The following is a 13,605-nucleotide window of genomic DNA, read 5'->3' on the forward strand; positions in this document are numbered from 1 at the left end:
GTAAGGCACACTCCTCCCACCCTCTTCTCCCTATTACCTACCCTCCCCTCGAATCCATCACCCTCCATCATCTTCCCCCAGCCTCACTCCATCCCCACTCCCCTCCATCACCCAACGAACAGGGAAAAATGCCGTAGCCCATATACGACCCCCCCCCCCCAAAAAAAAAGGTTAACACGTAAACAATCTCTCTCTCTCTCTCTCTCTCTCTCTCTCTCTCTCTCTCTCTCTCTCTCTCTCTCTCTCTCTCTCTCACGAAGGGGGTCCGGGCTAGCACGACTGGATGGGTGCCCGTCTTGCCAACGCCGGATGGTGATGACAACGTGTTGGGTGACCATGCTAACTTTGCCCGATTATTTTTTTTTTCCTTAAAAGGCAAAAAAAAAAAAAAAAAGGGGGAAAAATTTTTTTTGTCATAAATGGCAAAAGGCAACCCTAGTCACCTCACCCACTTTGAATACTGCCTTCTTCAAACCTAATACATAAACATATATATATATATATGTATATATATATATATATATATATATATATATATATATATATATATATATATATATTATACATACACACGACAAAGGCATTAACAAAATCAAGACACATGCTCAATCAACTTACCTTTCCTCGCCTCATCAACATAGATTCATAATATTGAAAAGAATCATCATACAGATATATCTTACAATAATGGCCTTAATAATAAAAATAATAATCATAATAATGTTAATAATAATGTTAATAATAATAACAATGATAATAATGATGATAATAATAATAATAATAGACTACTGAAATCAAAGTGCAGCAGAAAATATAGCTATGAACTAGACTGGTGAAGCAGATTCTTACGAGCAGCAGCAGCAGCAGCAGCACTACTCACAGAGCTGGTGGTGTCTGCTTAGCAGAAACAGCTACGTGGGTTAGTAGGGAAGCAGAAATACACTAGTGGTGTGATGTATTTACCCCCCACACCTACCCACCTACTTACACACAACACACACACACACACAAAGCAGTCCTGACCCCACCACCCACCCGACCCCTGTGGTAGTATTTGCATACACCACTCACCCCCGGTGGGCGGAGGGAGGCGAGGCAGGGCTGACAACACCACCGGTGCCAGATAGAGCAAAGGTGGAATGTACGTGGCATGGCTGACACCACCACGGATACCAGACACCGTCATCGCTCTGGGGTATACTGGTGTCAGGCCCGAGTGGACGACCTCCAACCTCCACCTGAACCCTTCACCCACACTCCGGGAGGAGGATGAGGACCCACGACGCTCCCTTCTCCCTAGCCAGTGCCATCCTACACTGATCCACAACATGGGGAGAGACACAGAGAGAGGGAGGGAGGGGTAGATACGTGTACCCTCTCTCTACATCCAGAGGGTGTAGGGGGACGTCGCGGGACGAACAGAAGGCTACGCGGGAGGGGACAGGGACGGGACAGGACGACAAACAACCCCAGACGTAGATGCTCTCCTCGTCCTAAGGAGGAGGAGGCGGCGTGTGTGGGTGTGTGAGGTGAAAATCAATTGCCATGGGACAGTACCAGGGCGACTCCTTGCTCTGGTTCGTGATACTCTACGTCAGGAGGGAGGTGGCAGGCGGGCGGACTGCCTCCCTCCTACGAGTGAGAACCCGTGTGTTTCTAAAGAGCAACTCAAGTTGCAACCCGAGTGTTTATATATACATATACATATATATATATACACACACACACACACACACACACACGCCACTTGTCTCAAGGTTGCACTGGAGTGGGAGTTGTAGTTACAACTCTCTATTTGAAATGCCTGTATTCACCTCTGGTGCAATTATGCTCATTTTGGGGTGATCAGAACGTGGGGACAAGTGTGTGTGTGTGTGTGTGTGTGTGTGTGTGTGTGTGTGTGTGTGTGTGTGTTGTCGTGGAAGCGACAGATGTGGCATGCTACAGGTGTTACTCGGTTTAGATGTGGCATGCTATACAGGTGTTGTTGGGTACTGGTGTGACACGCTACAGGTGTTGCTGGATACAGGAGTAGCATACGACAGGGGTCATAAGGTACAGGTGTAGCATATCGCGAGCGTCACAGGGTACAGGTGTGACAAGGTACAGATGTGGCAAGCTACAGGTGTTACTGGTTACAGGTGCGACACGTGTGGTATTTAGTACGGGTCTGGCAAGCTACAGGTGTTGTCGAGTAGAGGTGTGACACGCTACAGGTGTTACTGGGTATAGATATGGCACATACTTATATCATGACGTGCAGGTGTAGCATATACAGGTGTTACTGGGTAGGAACGTGACACGCTACATGTGTTATCGGGGTACAGACGTGGCATGTCGCAACAGGTGTTACTAGGCACAGCTGTGTTACACTATAGGTATTACTGGGTACAGATGTGCCATAATAAAGGTGTTACTAGATTTAGGTATGGCACGTTACAGGTGTTACTGGGTACAGATGTGACACGCAGTAGGTGTTGCTGGATACGCATGTCATGCATGCTACAGGTGTCACACGGTACAACTGCTGTATAGACGTGGCACGTAACAGGTGTTACGGGATACAGGTGTGGCAAAATACAGGTGTTACTGGGGTACAGACGTGGCATAAGTTTGTCACAGTACAGATGCAATGGCTGTGCAGGGCGAGGTTGTGGGGTGGAGGGTGGGGCGCAGGGTATGTCTGTGAGAGGGTCAAAGGTCAGGGATCCGAGGTGATGTGGTCAAAGGTCAGGGGTCGAGTGGTCTACCTGGCAAGTGTGGGTGACAAACAGTGGCACTGCCGTGTTTGAGGCAGGGTTACAGGGGGTAGGGGTACAAGAGCGGCAGTGTCGAAGTGTGGCAGAGTAGTGTGTGTGTGGCAAGGTATGGGTCTGGCAGGGTAGGGGTGTGGCTGGGTAGGGGGTCTGGCAAGGTAGTAAGAGAATAGGTAGGTATGTGGCATGGTAGGGATGTGGTAGGGTAGGGGTCTGGCAAGGTAAGGGAGTGGAAGGGTAGAGGTGTAGCAGGGTAAGGGAATGGCAGGGTAAAGGTGTGGCAGGATAAAGCAATGGTAGAGCAGAGGTGAGGCAGGGTAGGGGTGTGGTGAGATAAGGGTGTGAAAGGGAAGGGGTACATCAGGGGAGAGGTGTGTGGCAGGGCAAAGGTGTGGTAGGCAAAGATGTGCCTGGGTATGGGTGTATCAGGTAAGAGGTGTCTGGCAGGGTAGATGTGTTGCAAGGGAGGAGTGTGGCAAGGGAGGAGGTGTGGTAGGGTATACTGATGTGGCAGGGAAGAGATGTGGTAGGGTAGTAATGCAGCACGGAAATGATGCAAGCAAGGTAGGACGCTTTAAGGTAAGAGGCGGTAGGGTAACTGTGCGCTACAGTAGGGTGTGGCAGGGCACGGACGAAGCAAGGGACAGGGAAGACAGGGGTACAGTACACAACTGCTTCACAACACACACACACACACACAACACACACATCATCAGTGGCTCTGCCTCCCGTCCGTCTGTCACAGTCACGTCCACCTCAGACTTACAACACGGGTTATAACACTGTTGTTAAACTGCTTCTATAGGATTTAAAAGTGAGGTAGAGAAAAAGAAATAATGAGTGCACAATACCTTTGTCAAACCTGTTTTCATTAGACTTGAGAGGGAGTTAGGTAAAGGGGGAAAAAAAATAATTGAGTATACAATATCACAGAAAATACTTTCGTATCAGCAGGGCAATCAACATCATCCTACATCCCTTAACCTTATTTAACAAAAGACGTGCAACTTAATAATAGTTTGTGCTGATGGCAAGATGCGTATGATACATGCCAGGCAGTTTTCTGTGAGGCAACTCCACCTCAGAAAACGGGTAAGGAGTGACTACGGTATTCTAAGGGTCTACTCCCCCTCCCCTCCCCACACTGGTGAGGGATAACTAAACTATTCTGATCGTCCACCATGCACATAAAAATAAATAAAAAAAAATAAATAAAATAAATAAAATAAATAAATAAAAAAAATAAATAAAATAAAAAATAAAATAAACCGGTCCTCTCAAGAATTTTTTTTTATCATCTTTGTTTTTCATTTAATGAGTTGATTCTGAGGATAATGTTTATTGTAGAATCAAGGGAAGAGAAATTAAGTAGCAAAAACGTAACATGGTGTACTCAAGCTCTTGTGAGGGGTTTTAATGTCTCTACAAATAGGTGATGAATCAAAGTTTATAGCGGTCCACATTCAACCCAGTGAGCACAAAGGGACGACCTTTGGGTTGGGTGGCGCGACCTCTGACCTGACCCATACGGATCATGTTTTGCACACACCCAATGATCGTACTGTCATGAACAAAAGGGGTTTAAAGGGAGGGGTTGGGAAATACACCATTAAAATCAATTTTTAAATTAAAAGAAAATGGGACATAAAGGGAGATGTAATTACATTTCTACAAAGGTGGGAGTATATGAAATTGACCTTACCATCTTCTCAATACTTCTTCATTTTTTTTTTTTTGTAAACCCTGGTTATTGACCTGACTACAGGGTGATTTCCACTCTGTGCCGAGTTCAGTGTGCTGTGTTCAGTGAGGAGGAGCCTGCAGAAGCACCACTTCCCTTCGTCAGCGTCATATGAACACGGAGAGGGGGGAAAGGGGCACTTCGTCCCCCATGTGGCCCCTTACCTCCACTCCACTGACAACATTCTCCTCCTCCTCCCACCCACCTACAGGAAGGTCTTCTCTTTCAGGCAAGGCTTGGTATTCTACAGGGCGTTCGTCACTCACTACCCACCTTCCTCTGATGCCATGCATAGGACGCGCGCACACACACACACACGTCCTCTACCAGCTGTTCTACAGCGCCCAAGTCTACGATCAAAGTCTACTTGTCTACAGAACCAAGTCTAACACCAGGTCTGATACGGGTGGTCATCTAACAAGCAAACACACCCGCTCCCCTCCTACCTCTAGACCTCCAGCCGAGACCAAGGTTCGACCTCCATCATTGAATAACAAAAAGAGCCTAAGCCACTGTGGGCCGTCAACATTGCACTGATCTTCCATCTTGGAGGTGAGGATCCAGGTGTCGGCTGGGGGGACAGGAGAGGGAAGGAAGGAGGGGAGGAAGGGAGTGAAAGAAAGGAGAGGCGGTGTGAGGAACACAAAAAAAAGGGGGAGAGGTAAAGAAAAAAAAATATATATATTTATATATATATAGGAGAAAGAGAGAGAAGGCAAGAAGACAAGACTCACATGGGCTTGTCGTCATTGGCACCACGAGACTCGCTCAGGGTGGCCAACATTACTCGTGACCTGCAAATATTCACATGGTTAGCCATCGCCACCGAAACAGACAGCTGGGAGGTCTACCAGACGGCGGAAGAAGGGTGGTGGGTTGGGGGGGTTGTTGTTGAGGAAAAAGAGAGAGAGAAAAAAAATTATATACATATATAACTAAGATATCCATTCAAGCCTCTAGCCACTAAAAGAGAGAGAGAGAGATAAAACTAACCATTGAGTAGGCAAGTTACATAGTAATCATGAGAAATGTCAAATGGTTTGGCTACAGTAATGCAATATACACACACACTGATCATATATATATATAAAGAGAAGGGTTCACCTTGTTTCAAGATTTAATAAAAAAAAATGAATGAATTTCATAAATGCAACATCTTTATCTACTAACACTAAATAGATGAAAAAAAAAAATAAATACGTTTACATAGACATACACTATCTAATTTCAGTTTGAAAAAGTATATATATAGATATATATAAGAGGTGTAATCATTATACACCTGGGGGAAAAAATCTACTTGAAAACTCTAAGAAAAAAATGAAAGACAAAAAACACACCAACAACATATCCTTCTGGTAACACACAATATGAAATCTAAGAACAGTCATGTTTGGGCACGGGGTTGGGGCGAGCGCGCTTCTGACCTCACCACTAGCTTCTGGTCGGGTCTTACTGGGGTTAGAAAAAGCTTATGACACTTGCGGATCTGAATGGTGAAGAGAGGAAATCTACTTCCACACTGCGAGGGAGGGAGCTCTTAACTAGCGGGACTCCCATATTTTGAGCTTTTTCAACCTATCGTACAAGATCTTTTCGAAACTTTAAACTTTTACACTGCCAGAACTCACAATGATATCTTTTATCTTATTCCAATTGGTGAAGTATTCTGAGATATAGAAGTAGGTCTTATATATTGTCTTTTTAACAAGTTTCGAGCTATTTTTGGTTAAGCTTCTTCCCTGTCTACATCACTGAATTCTTGCGAGTCAAAGGGGGGAGTGTGAGATGTCAAGGGATAGTATGAGTGAGGGTTGGGAGTCAGCGGAGGAGTGTGAGTGAGGGTGGCAGAGTTGAGAGGGTGGTGGACGGTTTCGCTTGGCTCGCCCGAGCCCCGTGCACGGCGCTACCGCTGGGTCAGCCCGACGTAGCAGCTCGTCCCCCCCCAACACCGAGAGTAGACAACAGCACATAACCACAACACCTTACAGACAACCCCCTAGAGGGAAAAAACAACACTGTCACACCTCATAACCTCGTCCCAGAAGTTCTCCACAACATATATATATGTATAAAAATAACAAGAACACAAGACTGAACTGCACAACACCAACAACAATTACAACCGTGGAGCACATGAAGTTATTTACAAGTTTTATCTAAATTTGTTTTTCTAAAGTTCTGGTGATTGTGGCACCAGATGTGACTCTCGGGTAGTATGACTGCGTTACAAACCTCAAGTGTGTGTTCAAGTTCAACCGAATTCGATGAGGGGAAAAAGGGGTCAACGGATTCTTAAAGAAGTACTTTCTTTTTTTTCTTCTTCAACTCTTTGAAATCAATGTATATAACATATCTACATATCTGGCCCTCTTTGAGATTCTCTTCTTATCCTCTTATCAAATGTGGAGTCAAGTCCAGCCAGTTACTTCGCCTCTCCAAGGACTATATGAAGAACAATAATAAGGTGACATTATCCATACATACATTAGAGTATCTAAGACTATATGGCTGATGTAAAAATCACGACAAATCGTTTATTTTTCTGCAGTTCCATCAGGTTCTGTCAACAACGCTGTAGCAATAGCGCATCCCCTTCTGTTCTATTACTGCATCCCCTTCTTCTGTATTACTACTACATCCCCTTCTTCTGTATTACTACTACATCCCCTTCTTCTGTATTACTACTACATCCCCTTCTCCTGTATTACGACTGCATCCCCTTCTGTATTACTACTGCATCCCCTTCTCCTGTATCACTACTGCATCCCCTTCTGTATTACTACTGCATCCCCTTCTCCTGTATTGATAATGCATCCCTTTCTGTATCAATCCTCCTCTGAACACGATGGTACGATACTTGGGCAAGAGGGCCATGCAAACAAACCCCTTGATCATGACGGAACATGCCCATAGGTGACCTCTGACCTGACTACCTCGAGGGAACGGGTCACAGGGTGGCTTGGCCATCAATCGTACCCTTGAGAACGTACCGTCGGCCTCGAGGGTTGTACCGTCGTGTTCAAGGATCGTGCAGTCCAGTTCAAGGATTAAGGAGAGAGAGAGAGAGAGAGAGAGAGAGAGAGAGAGAGAGAGAGAGAGAGAGAGAGAGAGAGAGAGGAGCAGGTCCTGAGATGGCTGCGTCTAACAACAGCAGGGCTGCATCACCAGCTATTGTCTGACAAGCTGGTGATCCCCCAGGGGAATACGAGGACCTGGGAGGAGACCTGGGGGAACTAGGGCCCTAGTGCTGTACTACAGGGGTGTCTTTCCTGATGGAGAACCAGTGCTATTATGTACACTGCAGTCACAGTTTTCGTCCTGCATTGTGAGGACGACGAATTCCCACAACTGAACTACATTTCCACGTACAAAAGAGACGTAAATTATAACATGTTGATATTTTAGCAGATGGAACTCACGATGTTCGAGACCCCGAAGAATGACTAACATTTACATGTCGTTTTACGTTACTGTTTTACGATAAAATAGTAATATTTTTTTTTCTATATAAGTTTACTGAAGAGACAAAAACATACCCCAACACCTTTGAACACTTTTCGGAGTCAAGTGGAGTGAATGAATTTAAAACATTCGTTTTTTTTTTTTTTATTTTTCAAACTCAAGTTTTAGAATGAATCCTGTTAGCTAACAATTCACAGGCTCTTCCGAGGAATTCGACACCACCCACCACCTTCAGTACTGGCCACACCCTACGAGATACCTCATGGGATCATCGACCATGAACACCAGCGGAGCAAAGTTATATTTACCAATTTTACTTGTGGCCTCAAGTTCAGCAGGTGGGGACGGCTGCAGCCAGCTAAGCCAAGCCAGGCAGCTAAGCCAAGCCAGCTGGTCTTGGTGCACCGCCAACAGCTGGAGTCTAGATAAGAAGCTTCTTGTGGCTCAGCTGTCGACAAGCCGTGGCTTAGCCCAACCAACCAACCAACCAAGCCAGCCAGCTCACTGCTTCTCTTACCTTAGCCCTTAGGGCGGCAAGCAAGGACAGCCCTTGAGCATGGCCATACGATCCTCCGGTTATCGAAGGCCTGGCCTTAGATTTTGACCCACGAGGGTGAGTTCGAAAGCCACGCCCTCGTACGCAAAAGGTTCGTTCGTGTCGCCGCCGCCGTGCTCAAAGGGGCGCACCAGATCGTCGTGCTCAAGGGCGGTCCCGTTGTGCCTGACGGGGTTGTGAGAGTCTCTACCAAGCCTCTCATCCTATAGCCTTGCCAAGCCGTTCATGAACGGTCTCTGGGTCCCTGTGAAAGGTGACCAACTCGTCTGTATATGTATGTACAGAAAGTCCTAACAAACACGCGACTTCGTAAATGCCGAAACAGTGCTCGGGAAGGGAAACTCGAGAATACTGAGCGCTTTCGTGTATTACCACATCTTCAGGGTTGTGTATTTCTTCCTCTGAGGACGTGGTAATACACGAAGGCGTTCAGGATTCTCGTGTATCCTTTCCTTTATGATGTTTCTGCATATATATATATATATATATATATATATATATATATATATATATATATATATATATATATATATATATATATCATTCAAGAAGCATATCAGTATCAACTAACTACCTAAGCAAAGCAACGACGTCTACCAATATACTTGAACTACATCCAAGCATCTACCTCACAAATCTACAGGGAACACTACCGTAATCTACAGTAATACAGCACCGCTACTCAAGAGAGATTTGTGCCTCGAATTCTCCCAACCATCGACCCTTACTCTAAATCATGCCACAACCACCATTAACCACTCCACCACCACCACCATCATCATCATCATCATCATCATCACAACCTCGTCTCAGCGCCACAATCGCGACACACTACGTCAAACCCCCAAAGGCAGTTCAGAGTTACTTCAGAATAAGAGAGAGAGAGAAGAGAGAGAGAGAGAGAGAGAGAGAGAGAGAGAGAGAGAGAGAGAGAGAGAGAGAGAGAGAGAGAGAGAGAGAGAGAGAGACCAACCCCCTAAGCAGTTCAGAGTTACTTCAGAATAAAAGAGAGAGAGAGAGAGAGAGAGAGAGAGAGAGAGAGAGAGAGAGAGAGAGAGAGAGAGAGAGAGAGAGAGAGAGAGAGATCTACTTCCCCAAAATCCACCCCGGTCTTGTCATGCAACACCACCAAGCCGCAAACCAGGACAGGATAGAGGAGCCACCGTCACCAAACCATCATCGCCCCCCCTTAAAACAACCGAAGGAAGACAGACACCCTCTCTCAGGTGGACGACTTACCCCTCAGAGGCGATGGAGGAGTTGCGGGACATGCTCTTCGGCGACATCTCGAAGTCGGAGTCGCTCCTGTAGAGGAAGCTCTCCCTTCGCTGGGGAAAGTTCTGTAGCACCAGCCCCGCTGACGGAGAGGTGCCATCCAGCGGACTGCGGCCCGGAGAAGCCCCATTCTCGACGTCGAAGCTGTTGGTGGACGAAGAAGACAACACGTAAGTGATGGGCATAGACATAATGGTACAATAAGTACAATTTCTTTTTAAATAAATTCAAATATAAAAATATGAAATTCGTGAACAGATAAATGATAAATAAAATAAATAAATTAATATATATATATATATACAAACTGGTTACATGTGTGCCCCAAGCACTTAACTAAACAATGCAATACTCGGCAAGCTATTGCGTCATATAATTACTGTGTGGGCCTTTGGCAACTCTCAAGCGTGGGCCGTTTTGATATCTGTTTCTTTCCATACACCTCGAATCTTTGGAACACTCTACCTTTTCATGTCTTTTCTAATAGCTATGACCTTGCACATTATAAGATATTTCTTTTTTCACATCCTTCAAAATTCGTAAATACTTTCCCTTGTCTCTTCGTTTTACTTTTCATTAACCCTTCTATGTTTCAATTACGGCCTGGCCCTGATGTGGTCATCTGTCCGTGACTGAAACCTCCACCCTAAATATATATATATATATATATATATATATATATATATATATATATATATATATATATATATATATACACACAGAAGTATTGCATACAAGTGAGATGTGACATCACATGGGGTACAATGAGGAGAAATGAAGACCTGAGAATGTCACAGGGCGAGATAAATAAATAAAAGATAACGTGAGATCACAATAATAATAAAGCCAAACAAATATAAGAAAACGGATAAAAAAAAATCACAAGACGGTATATGAAAGTGAACTAAACAAGTCATCAATATTACAGTGAAACATGCAATATGGAAGAATTTGTACACTCTTAAAAAAACATACAAAGTAATAAATTCTCTTAAACAAAAGGGATGATATACATCTCCCAATCTCTCTTAAGATAATGTACATCACACGATCCCTTGCATCTAAGCACCACAATGTCTGCTTGAGGGAAATGAACTTTCCAAAAACTTGTTGTTCATGTGGGCGTACGTCTCCCCTGCTGGGGGCCTGGTAGAAATTTTACCACAGCGTACAAGAAAGAGAGGGAGGAGAGAGAGTGAGGTGAGATCTCTCGGTCTGTTCCACTGTCCTCGGCAAAATTCACTGTGCATACCCATATTCATCATGTGAGCGGTAGCGCAAAGGGATTCTCAGTCGAGAAAGGGTCTTAAATCAGACTCCAGCGGGTTAATACTACAACAGGTTGTCGTGAAATCGATTCAGAATATGAGATCAATTACATTACATGGGTGGGAGGCTGAGACGGAGGCGCTGAGCCAGCCTCCCTTGTGATGGTGTTGCTTTGGGTAGAAGGCCACAGGGGTGGCAAAGGGGAATAAGGTACCCCTTTCTTACGTTAGAGGCCACAGGGGTGGCAAAGGGGAGGGATGTAACCCGTTTTCTTACGTTAGTGGCTATAGAGGGTGGAAGAGGAAGAAGAGGAGGGGGTGGAAGTGGACGAGGAAGAGGAGGAGGGGGTGGAAGTGGAGGAGGAAGTGGAGGAGGAGGTCAAAGATGTTCCCTTCCATACCAAGATGGCAAAAACCACCACCAGACTTCGCTGCATCTTAAAGGAACTTATTCAATCACTTTTTTGGCAAGGATTTTAAGACCTAAGGTGACAGACTTAATATAACAGTGGGGGCGGCTGGCCGGCCTAGATTGTTGACAACGAGGTTCCAAGGACCATCCTCTCAGCTGGTGTACACAACGAGACACCTGGAGGTCGTGCGTGGGAGGTGTGAACCCTGGTGTCCAGCTGAGGTTCGAATCGATGAAAATCTTCGCAACATTTTCTTAAGTTCTGAAAACCTGTTCACGAAGCCGGCTTAAACTGGAGCTAAAATACGTGGAAAATTTACATTTTCTTTCACCTAAGAGAAAGGATTCTTAGCCGCAAACCATTCCAGAGCTTAAGATAAAGTTTATAACTACAAAAATTAAGAGCCACCGTCAAATACGTTTTAAAAATGTATGAAGTCATCTTAATATCTGAAAAAATCCTTGTATCTTCACCCCAGACTAGGTCCAAGGGCTGAGCTCTGCCCCATTCTGGCGAATTCGAGCTATTCCACAACTTCCGAACGATAACGCAATTTGAAATAGGGAATTTAAAACGAGAAATCGTTTTCTGTATAAAGGAAGAATTAGAGAAAACGAGCATGGCTACACTCCGCTCTATGTTACCAATGTACTACACACACACACACACACACACACACTGTTAATCCCCTAAGTACACTTTAATACCTTACCATTTATCATGAAATGGAAGCACTTCCATACACTAAAAGTTCTCACAAACATATAATTCACTTACCCGGCAGGAGCTATATATCTCTCCACATTCATTCTCGAAATCGTGTTTCAAAAAATAGATAAATAAAATACATTTCTACTTGACTCCGTAAATCAGCGCTGGATATGATCGGCGCCGACTTCATCGACCACTGCCAGGGTGCACGAGCCATACATCAACCAGAATATGGTCGAACGAGTTTCATCGGATTTCGATGCGAACACGGACGCTCTCCTCTGAGGAGCTAGAATGTAACAGAGAATCACCGAACACCTCCTTAAAATCGACTGGTGTCCACCATCTCTTCTCCTCTCTTTAGGACGTGGGGTAAAATGGCTTAGAAGTCCTTAAAATTAACCCAGAATTTGACTCTAGTTACTGGATAAACAACGAGATGGGGTCGTGATGTTTTACTTAACAAATTACGGTCAGGTCGTTTATGCAAATCGTCCGCGAATCTACATATGTATGACTTAAGTTAGGGGAGTTAACTTTGGGAGGGAAAGAGGGATGGGGGGGATGACTTAGTTAAGTTCAACCTCCTCTACAACCCAATTTTCTTTCCAAAGCCCCTTCAGATTTTCTCCCATCTCCCTTAATGGCCTCGTAATTCCACATCTCAACAAAGTTATACTTGGTATTACCCTAAATCTCTCTTGGAAACTGCATATTGCAAAAATATCTCAGTCTGCCTTAAAGAAAAGAAAACAAAAGGGGGAATGTGGAAGAGATGCTGAGGACCCGAAGATTTTCTCTTTACTTGTAAGTTACTCAGATGAAATTGAAAACAGAAAATGAAATTGAAATAAAAAAAAATGAAAATTTAAAAATTTTCAAAAATTACACATTCGTCCCTGGATGGCTCACCTCTGCATCACAAGAATACGTTTTTAATATTGATGGGAGTTTCTAACAACAGCTCTTTCGATTTCTACCCGTCCCAAGCTGACATTAAAACCTTGACCCATTTACTCCAATACTGCTAATACTCTTATCCTTCTTCACTGCATATGACTACGCCATTAAGCTAAGACCACGTAATGGTAAACACGATAAGCCACTGAGTCAAACCACGAGGGGAATAACGCAAGGAATTGAAGACGATAGCCACGAGCCACCCACCCACATTTAAGGAACACAAACTCACATTTTCACAAAGGAATATCTGGGATCTTTAAGGCTGAAGGGTCAGACGGGGCGAGAATACAAGCCTGGGGGGAGGGAAAATGGGTTCTCCATGACCTTATCGTTCGTTCAATGATACGTTTTTTTTGGGCCATATCTCTTTCTCCTCTGTCCACCTGCACCAAATCACTTGCACCATCTACCCTCCAAGCTGAGGCTGATAAGAAACCATATTGAACTCTATTATCAG

General features: G+C 44.6%; 1 protein-coding gene across 4 annotated transcripts in view; it reads right to left on the bottom strand.

Moving 5' to 3' along the window:
- The window catches only part of dnc (phosphodiesterase dunce), a 1,419,595-nt gene that overhangs the window by 734,824 nt on the left and 671,166 nt on the right, over positions 1–13,605 (bottom strand). For 3 of the 4 annotated variants that reach the window (XM_071662489.1, XM_071662491.1, XM_071662492.1), the window contains 2 exons: positions 9,758–9,937; positions 5,232–5,291 (listed from right to left, as the gene is read on the bottom strand). In XM_071662489.1, coding sequence (XP_071518590.1) covers positions 5,232–5,291; positions 9,758–9,937 — 240 coding nt within the window. The remainder of the gene's footprint in view (positions 1–5,231; positions 5,292–9,757; positions 9,938–13,605) is intronic. The other variant, XM_071662490.1, reaches the window with a different exon arrangement.

The sequence above is a fragment of the Panulirus ornatus genome, chromosome 6 (genome assembly GCF_036320965.1).
Source record: "Panulirus ornatus isolate Po-2019 chromosome 6, ASM3632096v1, whole genome shotgun sequence".
Classification (NCBI taxonomy): Eukaryota; Metazoa; Arthropoda; class Malacostraca; order Decapoda; family Palinuridae; genus Panulirus; species Panulirus ornatus.